General features: G+C 41.4%; 1 protein-coding gene across 2 annotated transcripts in view; it reads right to left on the reverse strand.

Moving 5' to 3' along the window:
• Window positions 1-10,787: 10,787 nt before the first annotated feature.
• LOC136884978 (receptor-type guanylate cyclase Gyc76C) overlaps window positions 10,788-25,509 on the reverse strand; it is a 589,503-nt gene continuing 574,781 nt past the window's right edge. For both annotated transcript variants that reach the window (XM_067157344.2, XM_067157343.2), the window contains exons 18-21: window positions 25,045-25,143; window positions 24,823-24,964; window positions 16,875-17,131; window positions 10,788-12,471 (exon numbers count right to left, since the gene is read on the reverse strand). In XM_067157344.2, the coding sequence (XP_067013445.2) occupies window positions 11,494-12,471; window positions 16,875-17,131; window positions 24,823-24,964; window positions 25,045-25,143 (1,476 nt within the window). In that variant the 3' untranslated portion in view covers window positions 10,788-11,493. The remainder of the gene's footprint in view (window positions 12,472-16,874; window positions 17,132-24,822; window positions 24,965-25,044; window positions 25,144-25,509) is intronic.

A 25,509-nucleotide genomic window follows, 5' to 3' on the forward strand; every position in this document is an offset into this window, starting at 1 on the left:
CGTGTGCGGGCAACATGCTGCCAAGTTGTAGGCTCGTCAAGAACTACCACACGAGCCGTGTGTGGCGCTGGCTCACCATGTTGCAACCGTGCGGTTAGGGGCGCGTAGCTGTGAGCTTGCATCCGGGAGAGAGTAGGTTCGATCCCCACTGTCGGCAGCCCCGAAGATGTTTTCCCGTGATTTCCCTGTTTCACACCAGGCAAATGCTTGGGCTGTAGATTAATTAAGGCCACGGCCGCTTCCTTCCAACTCCTAGGCCTTTCCTATCCCATCGTCGCCATAAGACCTATCTGTCTGTGCGACGTACAGCCCCTAGAAAAAAAAAAAAAAAAAAAAAAAAACCCTATTTGTGTCGGTGCGACGATTAAAAAAAATGTAAATTGTAACATGTTGCAACGTGTTGACAACCAGTTAGGTAGTGGTCTGATTGCAATATACAGCGTGATAACAAAGAGTTTTGGGAAGAATTGATTGAACTATATGAACCTTTACCATGCTTGTGGGGTGTTATAATGTGGACAAGGAGTTCGTAAAAAAAAGAGTCTAAATGCGTCGTTCAGAAGGGAACTCAGAAAGAGTACTGGTGCTTTATGAGCCGTCTCTATGGTACATGGAGATGGCATGTCATCTATGATCCAGTGAAGATGAGGGAGCTCATACGCCGGTAAGCTGTTAAGCATTTGTAGCACATTCTAGTTTTCTTAGCAAAAGCTGCACATTTAGTGCCGGGAGTGTCCGAGGACAAGTTCGGCTCGCCAGATTCAGGTCTTTCGATTTGACTCCCGTGGGCGATCTGCGCGTCGATGATGATGATGATGGAGACGACACATACACCCAGCCCCCGTGCCAGTGGAATTAACCAATTATGGTTAAAATTCCTGATCCTGCCGGGAATCGAACCCGGGGCCCCTGTGGCCAAAGGCCAGCACGATAACCATTTAGCCATGGAGTCGGACACCCAACTGTTAACGTCCATACAGACATCATCATTATAGACTGTTATGCCTTTCAGCGTTGTCTGCAAGCCTCTGTGAATTTACTAAACGCTGCCAAAATCCTCGACTTGTAATTACTGTTGTGGCCTCATTTAGTTCTATACCTCTTATCTTTAAATCATTAGAAACTGAGTCTAACCATCGTCGTCTTGGTCTCCCTCTACTTCTCTTACCCTCCATAGCAGAGTCCATTATTCTCCTAAGTAACCTATCCTTCTCCAATCACCTCACATGACCCCACCACCGAAGCCTGTTTATGTGTACAGCTTCATCCATCTAGTTCATTCCTAACTTAGCCTTTATCTCCTCATTCCGAGTACCCTCCTGCCATTATTCCCACCAGTTTGTACCAGCAATCATTCTCGCTACTTTCATGTCTGTTACTTCTAACTTATGAATAAGATATCCTAAGTCCACCCAGCTTTCGCTCCCATAAAGCTAAGGTGGTCTGAAAACAGACCGATGTAAAGATAGTTTCATCTGGGAGCTGACTTCCTTCCTACAGAATACTGCTGATCACAACTGTGAGCTCACTGCATTAGCTTTACTACACCTTGATTCAATCTCACTTACTATATTACCATCCTGGGAGAACACACAACCTAAATACTTGAAATTACGACCTGTTCTAGCTTTGTATCACCAATCTGACATTCAATTCTGTTGAATTTCTTACCTACTGACATCAATTTAGTCTTCGAGAGGCTAATTTTCATACCATACTCATTGCACCTATTTTCAAGTTCCAAGATATAATAAAGTATCAAAAAAATCACTCAAGGAATGTATTATTCAATAACCATCACTTTACTACATGTAATTCACACTGTTCCATGGCCGCTGCACAGAGATTGTTCAGAGCACGGTCAATGTGGTGCACATCTTTCTTGGCAGCATCCTAGGATTGAGGTCGGGTGATCTTAGGAACCAACCAATCATGTCCATGGAGTCTTCACCGAACCAGTCAATCACTGTTCAGGAGCGACTGGACGTACAGGTCTCCTGACAGCAGGTTGCTCTAGTGCTCGTCAGTAAGGGACGTCCCATTTCATCCCACATGAACAGTCCCCATTACTCGAGCCTGAACTGCCATCGGCATGAGCCAACTACTACTACGAGATACTTGTGTGCAGTGAAGAGTTGTGGGAGGTCGTCCTGGATAGTATGCCTGCTCAAACTTCATTGTTATCCAGCAATGAATTCACAAGTAATCTGTTGCACGTTCGACCTCGCGGTGTAGGGGACAACGCGTCCGCCTGTTACCCGTCGGCCCTGGGTTCGATTCCCGGCCGGGTCAGGGTTTTTTGATTGTAAATGATTAATATCCCTGGCCTGGGCACTGGGTGTTTGTGTCATCCTTAATGTTCCTTTCCTCACATTCAACACTCTACACTTCTGCAATTCCAATTACACGCAGGTTCATATCATATGGTGCAAGTAGGGGCAAAAGATCTCTATAGAATGACGCCCCAAACAAATAGCATTTATAATAAAAAGGGTAAGGGTTATTCTGCCCGAAGGCAGGTCTGAACCTCCGCAGAGGTGTTCCTGAGCCGGAGTTTACATGTGGTAGGGTGGCCAGTTCCTTTCCGCTCCTCCATTCCCTTACCCCCCCCCAACAGCGCGTGGCAACCCATCCAACTCCTGACCACGCCCAATGTTGATTAACTTCGGAGATCTCACGGGATCCGGTGTTTCAACACGGCTACAGCCGTTGGCTTTATAATAAAAAATTTTAAAAAAATCTGTTGCAGTGTGAAACCGTCGTTACCATTGAAGTCAGTTGACGGTGACCACCATCATTGTAGTTTTGCCTGAACGTACGTTCTCGTAGTACACTCTGGACACTGTGGTCCACGGAAGGACCTGAGTGACTTCAGAGATGGAATAACCTATACGTGTGGTACTGCCAATCTTGAGCTCACTTGTTACACAACCAGTACAAGGTCCGACTGCCTCGCAGTCAGGTACTACACCGGGCTGACCACAGCACCATTTTGATAAAACGGCAGCTATCACTAATTCAATTGCCATCGGTGTAAATAATCTGCATTAGTGCAGCCAGCCAGATGGCAGATTCCCTATCTGTTCTTTTCCCGGTCTTTTCTTAAATAATTACAAAGAATTTGGGTATTTATTGTACATTCCCTCAGCAAGTTATTCTAATCCCTAACTCTCCTTCCTACAAATGATATTTGTCCCAATTTGTCCTCTTCAGTTCCAACTTTATATTCATACTGTGATCTTTCCTCACCTCTCAAACGTATTCGACTACTAATGTCTCTCCACTGACAGCTTGGAACATACCACTTACAATGAATCAATAACAGTAAATTTCCACCTTTTTTGATACTATATTTGCATTAAGCAAATCAATTAATTATATACAGTACAAGTTTCATTCTGTTTGGAACATCTTCAGCTGTATTACAACGCTTAGGTGGAATTATAAAGTATTATTTTATCCTCTTAAGAACATCTTAATAAGTACCTCATTTTACTTAAAATCTACAAGAATTTTAAAATTGAGATAAATTAAAATCAATGTGGATGGTGAAATGGGAGAGAAAATGGATTTTACTTATATTTAGCCTATTTTAAAACCGGGTGAGTTGGCCGTGTGGTCAGGTGCACGCGGCTGTGAGCTTGCATCTGGGAGATAGTGGGTTGGAATCCCTACCTTAATTACGGCCACGGCCGCTTCCTTCCAACTCCTAGGCCTTCCCTATCCCATCGTCGCTGTAAGATCTATCTGTGTCGGTGCGACGTAAAGCAACTAGCAAAAAAGGAAAAAAACACGTTATAAAAAATGTTTTTGTTTCCAGCACTTTTTTCACTATGACATATGATATTCTGCCTGTCTACTAATAACAAGTTTTTGAAAAATAATTTTCCTTTGTCACTGTTCTATATTTTACAAGGATGTTCTCTTCATTTGATCTTTCCAAGGCGAATATTGTTTGTATTAATTTTATAAGTGTCTCTTGAATTCAATCAATTCAGCATTCCTGAAGCTGATTGCTGCCATACTACTATTAAAAGAGCTTCCCCAAAATCTTTTTGTTGACAAAATCTACTGTTTCTTTGGAGGAGCGACGGCTAATGCAGTAATACTAGCTTTGGCCTGTTGGTATTAGGCTATCATCAGCCATAAGATCTTAAAACGCTTAAAGAACTAATTAGCCATACATATAACAAAAGTAGATAGCATACTATCTGAAAATATTTCTTCCACCGTGTACAAACACTAGGGATTGCTGGCGGAACAAAAGTAGTCTAATGAACGTAATGCATGGTGTCCATGTATTCAACCATACTTTGTTAAAGAGACTGCCGGCCAATACGTGCTGTACCCTGCCACAGTTACAGTATGCGTGGTTTTCTCCTAGAAGGTGGTATTGTTCCTCATAAGTCTCCCACCCTAGTCATTGGTACCGTTGTGTCCAAGTCACTTCTCGTGCTGACTCACCGGGTAGTGGATGTGTTACAGCGTTGTACACACTGGTTCCGTATTCAACTCAGAGCTTGCCGACATGACGTTTACTTATGACGGGGCAAACGGCAACGGGCGGCACGGTTGTATCGGGAGCCCTATCCCCACCAACAACAATAGCAGCATTCAATGTTTGCAATAGTGTTTTGCCATTTTTCTGAGACAGGGTCGTTTAAGGAAGCAGGAAATCATGAAGGATGTACCCACCCTGTTCGGATACCAGACGCGGAGGAAAATGTGATTAACACTGTGGAAGGTGACTGCCGTGTCAGTACAGGCAGTTGGCCCAGCAGTACAGGGTAAGCCAGACGAGGGTATGGAACATTCTCCATGGCAATCACTCACAGCGTGTGCAGGGCTTACTAGCGACAGACTTTCCACACCGGGAGCGGTTTTGTCACTGGTTTACTAACTAGGCAATCATGATTCCAGAATTTGTGGCAACCATCCTATTCACAGATGAGGCCACCTTTACGCGGAGTAGTATTTTCAATTGTTATAAGTCATTTGTGGGATTGTATGCAGAACCCCCATGGTTTGGTGTCAGCGAATCATCAGCAGCGGGTCAGCTGGAATGTGTGGACCAGGATAACTGGCGACCGTGTTTTGGGACCAGTCTTCCTTCCACATCACCTAACAGGCCGGAACAATTGACGTTTCTTGCGGGTGAATTTGCTTCTCCTGCTGGAAGACGTATCACTGATAATTCGCAGAGTTATGTGGCTGCTACATGATGGTGCTCCAGCCCACTTCGCCGTAAACATTCGGACGCATCTCAATCGTGTCTTCCCTGGTCGGTGGATCGGACAAGGAGGTCCAGTTGCATGACCTGCTCGTTCACCAGATCTCAACCCATGCAATTTCTGGTTATGGGGCCATCTCAAAAGTATCGTGTATGCAGAGTCCATTCCAGATGGGGAGAGACTGGAGCAGAGTATTCATGATGCCTTTGACACTGTTCAGATGCAGTCTGGCCAATGTGAATGTGTGAGACAGAACAGGCTACAGCGCGTACAAGCATGCGTGGAGGCACATGGAAACTATTTTCAACACATACTGCAACTGTGGCTGCATGGTACAGCACATATTAGATCGCCGTCTCTGTAACACAGGACGATCGAATAAATGGTCTCTAACAAACAAACCAGGCATTTCCTTTTCTGTTCCTTATCCTCCCCTCGAACAATCCCTAGAGTTTGTACATGGTGGGAAAAATCACCCTGTAGTTCTGATGTAATATTCAACATCCACTAAAATAAGCCAATGTTTTGAGGATGTAATACAACACTTGAAAAAATTTTATGATCTGTTGGTATACTTCAATAAAATTAATATAATCACTGTCTTGAAGATCTGTTGAACACTTGTATAAATAAAAAGCAATTGGTGAAAAATGGAGATTAGAATAAATTTATGTTAAATTAGATCTTAACTGATCATGTTATGAAAGAAACCTTTGTTTCATAATAAATAATTATATTGTCATCAACATTGTTATATTGTCATGAAAATTATAAACACTGATGCTACTTTATTGTCGGAAATCACTCGGAACAAATCGAGCTGCTTTTCTTTGGATTTCTTCCAGTTCTTGAATCAGGTAAACCTGGAACCATACTCTAGTTGGGGTATTATCACACAATTTTATGCCCTCTCCTTTACATCCTACCGGGCGAGTTGGCCGTGCGTGTTGAGGCGCGCGGCTGTGAGCTTGCATCCGGGAGATAGTAGGTTCGAATCCTACTATCGGCAGCCCTGAAGATGGTTTTCCGTGGTTTCCCATTTTCACACCAGGCAAATGCTGGGGCTGTACCTTAATTAAGGCCACGGCCGCTTCATTCCAACTCCTAGGCCTTTCCTATCCCATCGTCGCCATAAGACCTATCTGTGTCGGAGCGACGTAAAAGCTCCTAGCAACCTTTACATCCTTACTACAACCCCTAAATGCCCTCATAACCATGTGCAGAGTTCTGTACCCTTTAATTACAATCCAATTTGTGTGATTACCTCAATGAAGATCTTTCCTTATATTAACACCTACTTTCACCCCATCAACGCAGCAATTGAAACTGAGATGACTCAACTCCGTTTACCAACATCTGTCCATCTCAGATCATTCCAGTTCTTTACTCATATCCAATAATTCTGCCTTGAGGAATTCCCCTCTCAATGATTACAGGATCAGATAAAGCCTCACTGGGCCGAGTGGCTCAGACGGCCTTTGATCCTGGCTCCAGTCCGGTGGAATTTGAAGGGGCTCAAATAAGTCAGCATCGTGTCGGTAGATTTAAAGGCACGTAAAAGAACTCCTGCGGGACAAAATTCTGGCACCTTGGCATCTCCGAAAACTGAAAAAGTAGTTAGAGGGACGTAACCAAATTATTATTTTTAGATAAAGCCTCGTCCACTCTAATTCTCTGAGTTCTATTTTCTAGAAATATAGCAACCCATTCAGTCATTCTTTTGTCAAGTCCAATTGCACTAATTTTTGCCAGTAGTCTCCCATGATCTACCCTATCAAATGCCTTAGACAGGTCAATCGCAATACAGTCCATTTGGCCTCCTGAATCCAGGATATCTCCTATATCTTGTTGAAATACTACAAGTTGAGCTTCAATGGAATAACCCTTCCTAAACCCAAACTGCCTTGTATCAAACCAGTTATTAATTTCGCAAAAATGTCTAATATAATCAGAAAGAATGATTTCCCAAAGCTTACATGCAATGCATGTCAAAGTGACTGGCCTGTAATTTTCAGCTTTATGTCTATCACTCTTACATTTACACACAGGGGCTACTATAGCAACTCTAACTTAGGTCCTTCATGTAATGCCAGGCTCAGTAGCTCAGATGGTAGAGCGCTGGCCTTCTGAGATCAAGTTGGTGGTTTTGATCCCAGCTGAGGTCAGTGCTCAAACATGCCCGCCTCGTGTCAGTAAATCAACTCTTCCATACATACATACATACATACATACATACATACATACATACATACATACATACATACATACATACATAATCATGATAGACTGTTATGCCTTTCAGCGTTCAGTCTGTAAGCCGCTGTGAATTTACTAAACGTCGCCACAATCCTCTATTTGCAACTAGTGCTGTGGCCTCATTTAGTTCTATACCTCTTATCTTTAAGTCCTTAGAAACTGAGTCTAACCATCGTCGTCTTGGTCTCCCTCTACTCCTCTTACCCTCCATAACAGAGTCCTCCTGGGTAACCTGTCCTCCTCCATTCGTCTTGCATGTCCCCACCACTGAAGCCGGTTTGTGCGTACAGCTTCATCCACCGAGTTCATTCCTAACTTAGCCTTTATCTCCTCATTCCGAGTACCCTCCTGCCATTGTTACCACCTGTTCGTACCAGCAATCATTCTTGCTACTTTCATGTCCGTTACTTCTAACTTATGAATAAAATAACCTGAGTCAACCCAGCTTCGCTCCCGTAAAGCAACGTTGGTCTGAAAACAGACCGATGTAAAGATAGTTTGTCTGGGAGCTCACTTCCTTCTTACAGAATACTGTTGATCGCAGCTGCGAGCTCACTGCATTAGCTTTACTGCACCTTCATTCAATCTCACTTACTATATTACCATCCTGGGAGAACACACAACCTAAATACTTACAATTTTCTACCGGTTCCAGCTTTGTATCACCAATCTGACATTCAATTCTGTTGAATTTTTTACCTACCGACATAAATTTAGTCATAATGTAAGACATTTATTTAAACTTCAACCTATTCAACACAGTGCAAGATGTTAACATGTTAGTTAAACATCATTAAAATAGTTCAGACATGTTTCACCCCTTTTGTGGGGCATCATCAGTCGTATCAATACCTCATTATTTGTAATAAATTTAGTCTTCGAGAGGCTAATTTTCATACCATACTCATCGCACCTATTTTCAAGTTCCAAGATATTAGACTGCAGGCTCTCGGCACAATCTGCCATTAAGACCAAGTCGTCAGCATAGGCCAAACTGCTTACTCCATTTCCACCCAACTGAATCCCTCCCTGCCATTTTATACCTTTCAGCAGATGATCCATGTAAACTACGAACAGCACAGGTGAAAGATTGCAGCCTTGTCTAACCCCTGTAAGTACCCTGAACCAAGAACTCTTTCTACCATCAATTCTCACTGCTGCCCAATTGTCAACATAAATGTCTTTTACTGATTGTAATAATCTGCCCTTAATCCCACAGTCCCCCTGTATGGTGAACATCTTTTCCCTCGGTACCCTGTCATATGCTTTCTCTAGATCTACGAAACAAACACAACTGTCTATTCCTCACCTAGCATTTTTGAATTATCTGGCGCATACTGAAAATCTGATCCTGACAGCCTCTCTGTAGTCTGAAACCACACTGGTTTTCATCCAACTTCCTCTCAACGACTGATCGCACCCTCCCTTCCAAGATGCCAGTGAATACTTTGCCTGGTATACTAATCAATGTGATACCTCGATAGTTGTTGCAATCCTTCCTGTTCCCTTGCTTATAGATAGGGGCAATTACTGCTTTTGTCCAATCTGAAGGTACCTTACCAACACTCCACGCTAATCTTATTACTCTATGAACCATTTCATCCCTGCCTTCCCACTATACTTCAGCATTTCAGGTCTAATTTCATCTATTCCTGCTGCTTTATGACAGTGGAGTTTATTTACTATCCTTTCCACTTCCTCAAGTGTAATTTCACGATCATCATTTTCCTCCTCCCCATGAACTTGGTTGTTTGCAACACCACCATTAAGATTTCCTTTTACATTGAGAAGATGTTCAAAGTATTCCCTCCACCTCTCCAGTGATTCCCTGGGATCTATTACGAGTTCACCTGAATTACTCAAAACACCGTTCATTTCCTTTTTCCCTCCCTCCCTAAGATTCTTTATTACTGTCCAGAAAGGTTTCCCTGCTGCTTGACCTAGCCTTTCCAGGTTATTACCAAAATCTTCCCATGACTTCTTTTTGGATTCAACAACTATTTGTTTCGCTCTGTTTCTTTCATCTACGTACAAATCCCTGTTTGCCTCGGCCCTTGTTTGCAGCATTTCTGATAAGCCTTCTTTTTATGTTTACAAGCTGCTCTCACTTCATCATTCCACCAAGATGTTCGCCTTTTCCCATCTTTAACACAGTTGTTCCTAGGCATTCCCTTGCTGTTTCTACTACAGCATCCCTGTATGCCACCCATTCACTTTCTATATCCTGAACCTGCTTACTGTCTATTGTTCGAAACTTCTCACTAATCATATCCATGTACTTCTGTCTAATTTCCTCATCCTGGAGATTTTCTACCCTTATTCGTTTGTAGACAGATTTCACTTTCTCTACCCTAGGCCTGGAGATACTTAGTTCACTAGAGATCAGATAGTGGTCTGTATCATCGAAAAATCCCCGAAAAACCTATACGTTCCTAATATATTTCCTGAATTTGAAATCAGTTAAGGTATAGTCTATTATGGATCTGGTACCTCTAGCCTCCCATGTGTAGCGGTGAATAGCCTTATGCTTGAAGAATGTATTCGTAACAGCTAAACTCATACTAGCACAGAACTCCAGGAAGCGCTTCCCATTCCCATTCGCTTCCATATCTTCTCCACATTTACCAATCACCTTTTCGTATCCTTTAGTTCTATGCATCCTCTTTGCTGACTCAGCCAGTTCCACCTTCTTTCTTCCATAAGCCTCATTAATATTGATAGCCCCTCATCGAATTCCATTTACTTCGTCAAGTTGTTTCCAAGGAGTCCCTCGCCTGTCAAATGGGAGCGGGACTTCGTTACTCCCATAGGTCCGAGGCTTGCTTAAAGTGTTCTGAGCTCGGTAAATTCATGAAGCAGGATGCTGCCCTACTTGCACATAGTCCAAGTGAGGATCTCTCCTCTAACGGGTTATGGACCACCGGTGAATTGTATAGTCCTAGCCGTCTGAGCACAAGGAGGACCATGTCTCAGAATATGTCTGAGATGCCCACTCCCATTCCATAGCAACTGGTATCAGGACTCTCAGGACCACTTACTAGGCCCCTCAGCTGTTGCCCATGGTTCATGAACTACGACGTGACTACAGTGACCCACACCATGAACCATATCAACTCTTTCAGCAGGACAAATTTACAAAAGCTCGGCATAATCAAAGACCGTAATTGTAGTTAAAGGGGGAGAAAACTAACAACATTACTATTCACAGATTCTTGAACACTGAAGGAAGTCTTTTTCCAAAATTTATAACTGAGATATTTGTGAACGGGATTAATTACAACACGAGGGAATTCAGTAAAGATGTGTTGGTTTTTAATTAAATTGTATTAACGTTTCTCATATAGAATGGCATCATCATTACCAATTCTTCACAGAGGGGAAAGAAATAACATTTTTATTTACGATATAGACAAACATTTTCGTTGCAACAACAGATAATATATATTTATATATATGTAGACTGGCTCAGTTTTGAACCATCAATAATATTGTTCACTATACAAATGACTAGGCATCAACTGATTAAAATGTTTCTAGACACATTACATTCATACATGCACACATATGTGTACTTCAACCTAAATATTTACTGTACTTGGCACCTTAAAAAATTATTATTTAAAAAAAATAATAATATGTTCTCTTGATTTTTTTTTCACAGCCATAAAGACAACAACACATTGTCTCGATCAGTGTTCGGATTGTAACACTTGATTGGTTTGCAGTAGCGTAAAATCGATCATGGTATTTCTTGTTGTGCAGCTAAGGTCCAGCCTCTATCGTGCACTTAACCATGAATATTGGCACATTTAATAGAAATATACAGATATTTGCGGAAAAAGCTTCTTCCTAACAACACACACTTGAAATGTCTGATTGTCAGATGGAACTTCACTTTACAAAAATATCAAAGTCATTTTCTTCTTCCCGTAACAATTTCATCTTAGTATATCACTTTCTAAAATAATGTAATTTCTTCATTTAAAAAAATAAAAACTTATCTGGATCACACAATGCTTTCTCTTTCCGACTGAAGGTCACTATACCCGCTATGGATTCCCTTGCGAAGCGACGCATCACTCGATCGCAAGCCGTTCCCGTTGAAGAGGCCTACCAGCCAACTACGAATAGAACTTCTAGCCAAAGCCTTCTTGTTATAGCCACCATTACTGTGAGAGTTGTTCTCCGCAACCTCTTCGAGAGATCGCCATCGCTTGGCGATCATCTCACTACCGCTACGACCTCGCCTCAACTGATTTTGTGCAATGATGGCTTCGTCCAGTGGTGAGTTTGGGAGGAGGGGAGTCTGAATGTCCTCTCCACTGTTACAGACATCGTTGTGGTGCGGAGATGGCAGCAAAATGATATCACCGTTTGGTATGTTATTGTTTATTAAATGTGAAGGACTTTTACTGCCATTACAATTCTCTAACGACCGCGAGCTTCTTTTGCGCACCTGAAGATACTGCAAAGGTCTTAAAGTATCGGGAAAGGGATCCAGAGATCGCGATTCTCTAATAGTCCGTGGGAGTGTACTGCTGCTGCTCTCACCTTCCAGTACTTTGTTACTTCCTAACGAGAGCCTGTTTTGATCTTCAGTAAGATCAGGGATATCGTTGATATCGTTGACCGAACATTGACTGCCAGACTGGCTGGCACTCAACGCACAGGCCTGCAGAGTGGTACGAGAACCGGTATGTTCAGACAGGTACAGAGGAGAGATTTCGGGGGCACGCTTGCAGTTGCTCCGCTGACTGCGGATTGCTGCTGGACTAGAGTTGTTCGACATTCCCAGGTTACGGAAGATGGAGGACATGTTATCCGCTTCCATGCTGTTGCTGTTTTCCCGAGGTATGCTCGAGTGACGTCTGCTTCCGCTGCCAAAGTTGTAAGCTCCGCTCAGAGAAGGGTGTCTAGAGTCTATGTTCAGCTTTGGGCTACGACGTGGACGGCAGAACAGAGGTGGAAGCTCTGCAAGATCAACCTGGAACAAAGAAGGAACAATACGTATTCAACCTTGTAAATGTTCTGAAGCAAAGAGTCATAATGATTACAATATCCTTTCTTCTCCAGGATTACAAATAAGGAAATGTGTACTAGTGAACGCAGGGCCTCTAGATTAGTCTGACACTGCTGTATCCATCAACTGAGAAAGTTGCAGTAGCAACATGATTAACTTCTAAGAAACAAATGTAATGGCGTAATCCCGAAATATCGAGTGGCATTATGTCTCGACAAGAAATGAACTCCTGATGGATAACAGATAAGATTTTAAACAACACATCATATTCAAATATGAAATACAACATATCAAACATCAGCTCTGCAATATTTAATAGTCAAGATCAGGAGATTGTAAGATATGCTTCTGAATTATCTTCTTCCCATTGAACTGAACATGCTATTGTTTCACAATACCACTTCATTTTATGCTTCAATATGTTCATAATATTGAGTCAATGTTGACGTGTTTGTGGCAGTGCATGCGACATCCATCCTTGGTTGATGCTTTCATCAGTGTTCATACTCCTTATCATTTTAAATTTAATTCTAAACTTCAGTTTTTTCAATAGACTGAAACTTGCGGCAATTCCACATGCAGATATCGACTACGTAATATCCTGCGCCAATACCAACGAACTGATACAAAAACAAATGAACCAGTTTGTTAAATGTCAAGGAGTAATACCAAAATTCCCCTTCATAATCTTCCATGTTTAACAGATTTGAAAGCTCCCTCTGTGGATCAGTGATACAGCATCGGTCTCCTGATCCCCAGATAGCGGGTTCAAACCCGGCAGAGGTAGTCAGATTCTTGAAGGGCAGAAAAAGTCCATTCGACACTCTGTGTCGTGCGATGTCGGCAAGTAAAAGATCTCTGGTGACACATTTGGTGTTTACCCAACAAAATCCATTAAATCTCAGCCACAGATGCCCAAGTGAGTTTCAGTTAACTCGGCCTGCCATCTAGTGGCCCAGAGTAAAACGGAATGTCTAAATTGATGAGCAGACAGCCAGATGGCGTCAAACTGAAACGTCTGCACACGGTAGCTGAGGCCATACGATTATAACAGATTTGAACTTGCTTCAATTCTGCATTTTGATAAGAAGGCCATTAAATAGTAGTTTTCATTAGTTTGTGGCATTGCAAATGCTATCCAGTATTTGGTAAACACTTTCAATATTGCACACTCCTCGGGAAGGCGGCCTGCAAACCAATTTTGACATTCTGATTGTACTGCTATGTAGCAATGAAAGCAGAATTCTACTGGACAGTTTTCAGTGAAACATGAAAGGAACCCTTTTACTCCGCTAAATTCTCTAGAGAAGGATGACGAACTATCACATAGAAGAGTAAGGACATGTAAAAAGAGATGAGGAATCATTTTGTACCGCTTTATAATAAAAAGGATCTAAAAGAGAAAGGACAAGAAAAGACTGAAGTGAGTCACACACCACTGTCTTGGTCAGACGTGGAAAATGTGAGCAAGGTGTAGCTGCTCGGGTTCACGGACTTCAATGCTGAACATCATCTGGAAAGAAGGGAAGACTCGAGAAGACTGGACAAACGGCGCCATTGTTCACCTCTTCAAGAAAGGAAGCAGGCCAAAATGTGGCAACTACAGAGGAATCACACTTCAGTCGCACAAACTTAAGTTGATGGAGAATATTACTGAATGAGGATTAAAGGCCATTATTGAACCACAACTTGAATAGGAACAGTACGGGTTTAGAAGCAACAGAACAATAACACTGTTGAGATGATGATGGAAAAACACTGGGAGAAGGGAATAGTTATCACTTTCTCTTCCTGGGTACAGAAAAGACATACGACAGCTTGCCAAGAGACAAAATATAGGAATGTCTGGAAAGAAGAAACGTGCCAGTATATCTTACCAACAAGGTGAAACTGCCAGAGCTGTATGCAGATTTGAGATAGTTATTCTGACTGGCTCACTACAACAGGGCAGCACTTTGTCACTCTCCTGTTCATTATGGTCATGTTTGAAGTAATGAAGAGTGTGAAGAATGAATCAAATGAGGACTTCATCTTTGCTGATGATGTGGTGATTTGGGAAGGAACAGGAGAAGAAGTTTAACAGAAATTAAACTCTTGGAACCACCAGTTTAAGCAGTTTGGCCTGAAAATCTGCCACACAAAAACAGTAGTGATGCCAGTCAGCAGCCAAGTCCTACAGGTTAACATTAAACTCGTCGGCAAGAAACTAGAACCATTTTCAATATTTTTTGTAGTATTGTAACTAGTGATGCAAAGTTCTCTGCTGAAATCACTAAGAGTCCAAAAAGGAGCACAATTTTATCACCAAATTAGGTCTCTTATATGGGATAAAGAGAACCCTGTATCAGGTATATTTCCCGTACAACCAGCAGTAGAGATAGTAGCAGACTTCAAGCTGCAGAAATGAAGTTCCTGCTACAGAAAACAACAAGAGATCCGTCAATACACAAGTAAATCAGCTGCTACGCGAAAATGCAAGAACACCGAGACTCACATGGTGTGGCCATGTAAAAAGGATTGATCAAATGAGAACATCAAGAAATTGGCTAGAAAAGGAACTAAAAAACAAAGGACCTAGAGGCAGACCAAGGAAATGGTGGGTCAATCGAGTAAAGTAGCTCCTGGAAGGAAGAGGAGAGGACTGGCACCAAGTCGAGAGAGAAGAAACGTACGGTAGAACCTCGATGCAACATTCCCAGAACTGTCCTTTTCCCACATCTATCGTTCCTCAAACTATCGTTTATCGCATCGATCGTAAAAAAAAAATGTTCTCGGCCACAATTTTCCCGCATGGATCCATCCTACATTAGAAAAATATACTCAATAGGGAATACTCTAGCATAAAATGGTGGCGACCTGTTACGCGAGAATGTAAAAGCGATTACGAGTTGCTAGCTTGAGCAACGATCTCATTGGCTGGAGTGCTATGCGCAGGTTATTCACGTGCAACCTCACTACGAGTGTCTTGGCGCCAACGCATCTCCTCGTCCCACTAACCGACCCCTAAAAGTATTCTTATTTACAAGAATTAAAATGGAGGCACTGCAAAACTCAGATTTGCCACCATTTTCTGTGTTGCTGTATAAGGTTCCCAGCTTTGTTGAAAATGAGAACATTGTGCATGGCGTGCACAGGGTACGTTTTAATTAGTCTCAGGGTGATTAATCGCGTCGTACCTTGTGGAATATGTGGGATGCTAGAGGCCTGCTGACCACTTTGTTGCCCCCTGTCTAACTGTCTTCTTATAAGCCAGACTAATAGTCTTTTCACTAGCGTGGTCTTGAAACTAATTCCGAAGTAGGCAGCCTCGCATAGCCGCTGTGACGTCGTCCAAGCTACGCCGTGTGGGATCTCTAACCTATCATTCACGAAAGGTCTACGGAATCTTTACCAAAATACAGGTTATCGCCGTAATATCCACGTATATCATTAATTTGCAATAAGAGAACTGAACTTATTTTCAGTTATTACGAGGTGTAAAGAAAAGTGAAACAAAATGGCGTAGTGACATTTTTTTTTTTCATCGCGTATATCACGGATATCAGCATGTATAGTATGAGCACGTCCGGCTCCATGGCTAAATGGTTAGTGCGTGTTGGCCTTCAGTTCAACAGGTCACGATCAGGTCGGGGATTTTAACTTTCCTTGGTTAATTCGGACGGTTCGGGGGCTGTGGGCGCACGTGTGCCAACTTACGCATTAGGATTCATCTTAGGTAGAGCCGCATTTTCATAAGCGCATAGATCGCCTATCACGCGACAACTGCACCTAGCTTCGGAGGCCACACGCCATTATTATTATTATCTACATGGCAAAAAATGCCCAAATACAATACCCATATTTTATTATTTTGTTTTCCCCTTATTTTTTATGTCACCCAGATTAATTGTTTTTTCCACATCCATCGTCATTTTTCCCCTCCCCCTTGAAAAACGATGCATCGAGGTTTTACTATATCTGGATAGACAAACTAATATTCTTTAGATCACTATAACAATGATTTACAGATTATTAGTTTAGCTGTCAATACAGAAACATGAAATTTATATTTTGTGGATATACAAAGATGGAGAGTGGTCTTGTAATGCACCCGGGTGACTGGAGACTGTTAAAGGATGATGATGATGAGTTTCTATGGATGAGTTAATCTTGCCGGGTGACATAGAATGCACCAGCAGAGTCTTAAATGTGACAGCAATAGTGACATGTCTGCGACATGATAAAATCTACTTCCTCAGCTGGGAATCTATGATGATGATGCTGTTGCTGCTTGTTGTTTAAAGGTCATCAGCCCCTGAAACTGGGAATCAAACCCACAGAGTTGAGATCCACCAGGGCTGAAGGGAATAAAGAATGAAGGTTCTCACCTCTTTCCTCTGGACGGCATTCTCCGTGGTTCCCATGAGCCAGTAAGTCCGCACCTCCCCTTTGCCCTTCATGTAGACTAGACCCCTCTCCTCCACAATGTAGCCACCCAGCCTCTCGAGAGCTTCACGGCACTGAGGACTGATGTGAATCTTGAGGGCTTCTCCGTTCGACTCCATCCGCGAGGCCGTGTTTACCGTGTCACCGAAGAGACAGTAGCGAGGCATCGTCAGCCCAACCACACCAGCCACGACTGGACCTGCAGACAAATACAGCATGCTTACAGTTGTATACTTAGCATAAAACAACCTGAGGTGCACATTATATAGGATGCCTGCTAGTAACCTAAATCTATTTTCCCTGTCTTTTCCTGTGTTTTTCCTGGGATATTTCAGTTTTCCATGAATTAAATTTAGTGGGACATGGTACTTAAGAGTGATGCTCGATTATGTTTATCATACTCTGGAATCATCATTTTGAAACATATTTTGCACAAACACTTACAATGGCATGTACGTATGTTCAAAGAACTTGTAATAAATCTATATATATAAAAGAACAGATTTGTCTGTGCACTGCTCAGAATTTAAAAAGAATGGTATTTCTGTATTGGTCATGTCCACAGTAACAAGGAAATACACCTTTTACTTTTCCGTAATTTCTGTCTGTATTTCTGTGTGTACATGCATCACGAGAAAACGGCTGAAGAGATTTTAATGGAAATCGATGTGTAAAGTTGGAGAATGAGCCACTGCAATCTAGGCTATAAATGATTTTATTCAAACTGAGAGAAATGGTAGTTTAGGGGAAGGCCTAAAATTAAATTTTCAAATATTTGTTATTATTGGTCCTATTGATAAATACTACACAACTAAAGTTATATCGAATTAAATTTCCAATCATTTATGTCTTCTACATTTTTACCGTACTGGCTATGATAACAGAGATATTAATGAATTAAATTTCCAATAATTTATGTCTTCTACATTTTTACCGTACCGGCTATGATAACAGAGATATTAATGAATTAAATTTCCAATAATTTATGTCTTCTACATTTTTACCGTACCGGCTATGATAACAGAGATATTAATGAATTAAATTTCCAATAATTTATGTCTTCTACATTTTTACCGTACCGGCTATGATAACAGAGATATTAATGAATTAAATTTCCAATCATTTATGTCTTCTACATTTTTACCATACCAGCTATGATAACAGAGATATTAATGAATTAAATTTCCAATCATTTATGTCTTCTACATTTTTACCGTACCGGCTATGATAACAGAGATATTCATGAATTTGTATTTTTATTGCTAAGTCCATATCAACGCCGAGCCACGAGAAAATAGGTAAACAGAATTTCATGCAAATATGTATATAGAGTCGGGGAATAAGATACTACAGTCTAAGCTACAAACAATTTTATTCACCTTGGGTGGAATGGTAGTTCAGGGGAAGGCGCCTACAATTTCATTTTTAAATGCCTATGATAGTGATCCTATCGAAAAGTACAACATAACAAAAGTTATTGAGACCACAATTTCTGATCATTTATGTTTTATTCAGTTTTACCGTACAGACTATGATAAAAGTGGTAATTCAGAGTCGGAAGAAAACTAAATGTGAAGGCCTACAAATATCAAAAGCTCATAAAATAGATCAAGAACATTACAATGACCATTGTTTGTTGTGATATTCTTTGTCTCTTATACTTCCACTCATCCCCAGTAGATGGGATTACTGCTGCATACCGAGTATAACAGCCTGCCTGAATACTGGCAGGAAATTGCTGGCGAGTTAGATAACTTTCTTCTTTAGCATGCTATTCCTCTGGTTCTGCTGGTACGGAACACAATCCCTACTCTGAGGTGCTGATTGCAATGATTTAACAGAGGCTCGCTTATGACCTGGTCTAGAATTACAATTTCGACGTATTCTAAATTATAGCACTACAATTTACAAAATAACTTAATTCAATCCTGAAAAGAGCCGTTTCTTAAGAAACGCTTCTTCCTCTTCACTTTTATTCAATTCTACATTCATTTTATTAGAAATTAGCAGAGAAGAAGTTTCTCCTCTGGCTTGGAGGAATAATTTACCTCCAAGTCAGATAGTTTTTTCTCCCGCCAGTGTAGTGAATTGAAATTTTCTGACTCATCGGGTACTCCTATTAAACAGATGAGTAAAAGGGCATAGATTTTGTCTTGGGACTCTACACTACCCCCCCAAAAATTAAAAAGTGTTTACGGCTCACGGCTGTCCGCGGCCTGGTCATTCCAGCTCTAGAACTTTGACTGTTAGATCAGCAGCATAATACTGTTCGTTAAAAGTGAGAAAATGTGGGGTATTTCATTTGACTGAGTATTTCATATGATAGCATTGGTTTTAATCGCGGCGTTCCTACTGGTGTCACTGTAATGACCTATGTTGATTTCAGTTGGGAAAACCACTAAGACAGTCTTTCTCAGGATATAAAAAGGCAGGTGGAGAGTGAGTGTCTGATATTATAATGAAAACTCTTCAACTTGATTGTGACTGATGGTAGGCAAGAGGGCCTGCCATTACAATGAAAATTCTCTACCAAGCTCGATAGCTGCAGTCGCTTAAGTGCGGCCAGTATCCAGTATTCAGGAGATAGTGGGTTCAAACCCTACTGTCGGCAGCCCTGAAGATGGTTTTCTGTGGTTTCCCATTTTCACACTAGGCAAATGTTGGGGCAGTACCTTAGTTAAGGCCACGGCCACTTGCTTCCCAATCCTAGCGCTTTCCTGTCCTATTGTTGCAATAAGACCTATCTGTGTCGGTGCGACGTACAGCCAATAGAAAAAAAAATCCCTAACCCAGTCTCAACATAAGAAAAGACGTTTGGTGACTTCCCCGTTGCGTTTCTAGGGAAACGTTCAGAGCTATGCAATGTAATACAACGTTACTCACAACGTGTACACTACCTAACCTAGAATTCTTTATACAATGTAGAATTCTGTAGCGAAGCACGGGTACATCAGCTAGTGTATCATAAGTCAAAAAAGCTACACCTTATCATGAAGTGTCAATCTGTGAAGTGGGTTAGCAGTAATCCCAGAAACACTACAACCAACAAAAATGAACTTCAGTACATTAATCACAGCAAGCTACCAGTCATTCACTCTTCAAACTAACGCCTGTGTTCATCATGGATCTTATTCTTGAAATTGGATGAGTAAGTGTGCCAGTTTCTACCGGTGGAGCGCGAGCACAGTGGTCTTCCGATCTATGGTCCTCCATAAGACTGGTCACGCGACATACGGACATGCAGTCCATCAGAATAACGTTCGTTGTGTTCAATTTCCTGTGCTAAGGGAAAATGAACCTTAAATGCATCATACTGTAGGCACATTCTTACAGTACGGTACAATAAGGTTCGTTTTCATTGACGTATTGGCATAGGAAAATGAATACAACAAACATTGTTTTCACGGACTGCATATCCATGTGTCGCGTGACCAGTCATGGCTAGGAAGAGCACTGCGTGATACGAGATACCGTCGATATGGTTAGTGCTCTGTAGTGTTGTATGCTGGACAACCATTGACACATTCCTTCCTATGCAGAATTTTTCTATGAAAATTTTGCTTTTCTGTAATCATTTTTCCTTAATAGTGAGGCAAAATCCATAATAATTAGCACCTCTATGTTATATAAATGACATTGGTACGTTTTAAAAGAACATTAAGAAGTTAGATCAACATTCAGTGGTGTATACATCCCTCCCTCATCATTCTGTTTGGCTCCAGTCTTTAGACAGAAAGATTAATTTTGATGTGCTAAGTGATTTCCCAGTGTTTTCTCTGTATATTTTCTGCATTTTTAGTTCCCTGTGCTTTCCCTGCTTTTCCGGAAAACTGGTACCCTGTTATAATCAAATTCTTTTGAAACTGATAAATACCGAAGTCATGGGAATGGAGTTTTATCTTCTGAACAAGTTACAACATCCTGGCATTATTATATTTTTGAGCGTGCACAGTACAATTAGGCACTATCATTATAGGAAGATTTCAGCCTAGTCTATTTGGCACGGCGCTTCACGCCAAGATCTCGAGATGCATCTGTTCGGAAACCCGCCTCGATCTCCTCGCGCCACTCTGGCCTTAGTTGTGCAAGTCTCTCCCAACTGCCACTAACATTATGTTTACCACTCTGAGTAGAAGTTTGATTTTTGATAGTCTGACATCATTCATGCACACAAAATGTCCACACCACTTTAGATGGCCTTTCATCAGCAGAAACTCCATACTGTACAAGTTGGATCTTCACAGAACATCCGAGTTTGGTATATGATCTTGGCACTTCACTCACACAATTATCCTTAGACATTTCATGTGGAATCTGTCTAAATGTTGAATATTTACATATTTATATAGGTACCAGGTCTCTGAGGCATACTAAAGAATAGGCAACTTGGTGTTTTGATGTGAATCATGTGATTTCCAAACTCATTGATTGAACTTACCAAAGGCAGCAGCAGCTTTGGCAATACGTGGAAAAAATCTGTTTTCAGCTGGTTATCACAGTGAATCTTACTTTCCAGGTATCAAAAAGATGTCTGCTTTTGAAGTTGCTCTCCGACTAGTTGGGAAAGGAGTGTCTTCTATAGACGTACGTCTAGCAGTACCTGGGTCTTAGACACACTCATCACCAAGCTAAATTTAGAACGTGAAATGTCTAGTTTGTCAAAATATTTCTGACATACATACTTTTATGGTGATACAGTTTGTATGAACTAAACCATCTGGTTCACCACAGCATAATAAAAATAACTGAAGTCTTACCTTTGTGGCAAGTTCAGACAAGGAACAGTGACTAAGAGTTGCTAGTCGTTGGCTTCCTCTTTGTCTTGTAATATCGTGTTGGGCTGTACAAGAAGGTATTGTGGTTGTGTTCCCCAGACGTTAGAATGGGACGCCACATGCTGCTTGTTTAATACTTGTCTCAGTTCATGTTGGCCTGATTATAGTGTATCATTACTGCTTCTGTCACTAGCCTTGTTCAATAGTCGTTTTCGATCACGGCTGATGTCCTACTCTAACTCCTGACAGACGTTTCTTGTCTCTGTTCTATCTAACATGTCCCATAGGCCTAGTTTATGTGGATCTGCCAGTTTGACTGATGACATGGAACACCATAAACTCCAGACTGATCACTGGTGAAGACTGGATCTTAGTCATTGCACATCAACTGCCCTACTTTCTTTGACAGGTGAAACCAGATGGTAATGTTCCTTCTTTTCAGTATGTGGCAATGTTGTCCCACACGCGTTTTACATATGATAATACACTGGAACCTCGATTCTCTGTTTTTGGGAGGACCATGCAAAAGAAAGTCCAACACGGGAAAACGGAAAATCTGGGAACGAATGAACCATCAACAATTTGGCTAAATGTCACAAAAATGAAATATGTATAATTACAATTGTACAAAGACTCCTACGCCAAACCAAACTATAGCCCCAATGAGCCGTTAACTGCCAAGCGATCGCCGCTCAGTACGAAGACCTGCAGATTACGAGGTGACGCATGGTCAGTGTGACGAATCCTCTTGGCCATTATTCCTGGCTCTCTAGACCGGGGTCACCGTCTCACCATTAGATAGCTCCTTAATTAAAGAAAATCGTAGGTGAGTGGACCTGGAACCAGCCCTTATATCCAGGTAAAAATACCTCACCTGGCCGGGAATCGAACGCGGGCCCTCCGGGTGAGAGGCAGGCAAGTTAAGACCACGGGGCCGGCTTCAAACATTAATTTTTGGTACGCGACTTAAGAACCTTGAAAATTAACATTCAGTTTTACAGGGGAAACTTCATCAGTTTCCCATGAAAACCTATTTCAGTTCAGCAACTTTGATCAGCCCAACTCTTGTTGTTGTTGTTGTTGTTTGAGTCATCAGTCCATAGACTGGTTTGATGCAGCCCTCCATGCCAGCCTATCCTGTGCTAACCTTTTCATTTCTACGTAACTATTGCATCCTACATCTGCTCTAATCTGCTTGTCATATTCATACCTTGGTCTACCCCTAGCGTTCTTACCACCTACACTTCCTTCAAAAACCAACTGAACAAGTCCTGGGTGTCTTAAGATGTGTCCTATCATTCTATCTCTTCTTCTCGTCAAATTTAGCCACATTGATCTCCTCTCACCGATCTCTTCATTCGTGATTCGATCTATCCATCTCACCTTCAGCATTCTTCTGTAACACCACATTTCAAAAGCTTCTATTCTATTTCTTTCTTAAAAAAATGTAATACCAGTAACGCCAAGCCAGACAACAACTGACCACAAGTAGTTTTTAATTCTCTAATCTAATAAAATAAAGCACATAAGATACAAAAGAGCCCAAATTGATGGCAAAATCCCTTTTTTAAATCTTCCATTATAATTTGGTCACTGGTATACTGTTCATAGTCAGTTTCTGGAAATCTTGTACCACGTAAATTAGGCCTACATTGACTTTTAAAGGTTATATTGAACTCGAGAATATGGTTTCGAATGTAAGTATTGATTCTCAAAAGTTCTCAAATACATTATATTCAATTCTGCCTGTCATTAATCACAATCAAATTGGAAAGAGAAAAAATATCTTCAAAACTTCAGAAATTATGGTTATTCGTGACCTTGAGCTCAGCTGGAAAGCGCGCTCGCTGTACAAGCCAGTATGAACGGGAAATTATACAAACTTTTAAAATTAATGTGCAGAAATAAAACGACTGCAGTTTTGTTTAATATTTTAACACAAAAACATCAAATTCCCAGTCTTATATTAGGACCAAAACAGTAATAGGCAATCCCAAAACCTCGCAAGGCTTTATATAATGTGTAACATCTGTTCTGGTCTTGATAACATAATTTTATATGATAATATTAAAATATTACATTTGTGTTAAGAAGGGGCATTTGATTCCTGCCTGAATGCCCAGTAACTATACAGTGCTGAAAACCTGTTCGGTGATACAATCTGAAAAAGTAAAAAAACTTCTAACCCTGGACATAATGTAGATGTTTTAAAAGCATGAACAGTGACGAAACTTGTTCCATCTTCAAGTAGAGCTGTCAAAATGCGCTCTATCTCCTGCCACCCTCTGCTTTATGATTTCTTAGGATTCTCTAAACAATACCACCCAAATGCGATGCTCACCGCCGATCGCAATGACAGGATGTTAACACCAAGATCTAGAAGTATGCCATAGCCGCCCTTTCATGAGACACAGTTTCTGGAAAAACGCTTGATCGAGGATTTAGCGTTGATGGGACTGAAGTTTCTGGACGATTCATCCGGGAACTCATTTCTTCGAGAAGCGGAGAATGCGGGATTTTTAAAACGTGATTTAGATTTAATTAGGAAGCTCGCGGGACCACATAATTTGAACGAATAATCCAGGAAAACGTAGTTTTCGGGAACGTATAATCGGGGTTATACTGTACCGTAGTTCCAACACCAGAAGTGATCAACTGTCAATACTGACCATAATGAAATTCATAACTTATGATGTTAGATGCACCCAAGATGAGAACCCCCCATCTGGACATACAGAGCATGACATCAATTTTGATATAGATGTTGATAGCCTACGCAGTGGCCTCCACGGTATGCACTAGCCAGCGTCTTGGTAGGTGTGCTAGGTACCAACTGATGAGCTCAACCTAGCACACGAGGGCGAAATGCTGGCAACCATGAATGAGTTAGCTGGAAAATTTATAATGTCCAATAACGGACCATTTATATTGGTATTATAAATTTACTCATTCGGGACAAATATTTCAGATTCCCTATGGGAATCAACATCTATATCATGTGATAGCCAAGAAGGCATCAATTTTTGGTAAAGAGACAGTCTCTCATCGTGCATTGGCACTGCCGGTGGCTCCAGAGCAATACAAAAAAAATTCAATTAAAGGGCTTTTACATTACCTGTGTGGATACCAATCCTGAGCTTGAGAAGATCGTTCGGCCGGTGGGCAATCTTATGATGTTTGACTGCCTCTAAGAGATCGAGAGACATGGAAGCTATTTCCCCTGCATGCTTGTCATTCCTGATGGGCAGACCTGACACCTGCAATGGACCATAATCAGAGTAGCAAAGTGTTCTTAACGAAATTGAGACACGAACAGAGGAGATCCTCGTCTACTTACCACCATGTACGCATCACCGATGGTTTCCACTTTGTACACATCGTATCCCTTGATGATCCCATCGAATAATGTGTACAGATCATTCAAGAAGTTAACCACCTGAAATTAAAACATGTCTTAATGATATACGTCAGAGAAGACGAAAGGCACAATTTGTATGAGTCCATGGGCGCCCGCAAGGGGGGGCAAGGGGAATTCATAACTTATGATGTTAGATGCACCCAAGATGAGAACCCCCCATCTGGACATACAGAGCATGACATCAATTTTGATATAGATGTTGATAGCCTACGCAGTGGCCTCCACGGTATGCACTAGCCAGCGTCTTGGTAGGTGTGCTAGGTACCAACTGATGAGCTTGGAATTCTAAAGATGTTGATGTTCAATTGTTTAATATCATACCAGATTATTTCATAAACTGAAATTACTGACAGTCATCTAGCATATGTTATAACTGGAAGTTTC

This window comes from Anabrus simplex, chromosome 13 (genome assembly GCF_040414725.1).
Source record: "Anabrus simplex isolate iqAnaSimp1 chromosome 13, ASM4041472v1, whole genome shotgun sequence".
NCBI lineage: Eukaryota > Metazoa > Arthropoda > Insecta > Orthoptera > Tettigoniidae > Anabrus > Anabrus simplex.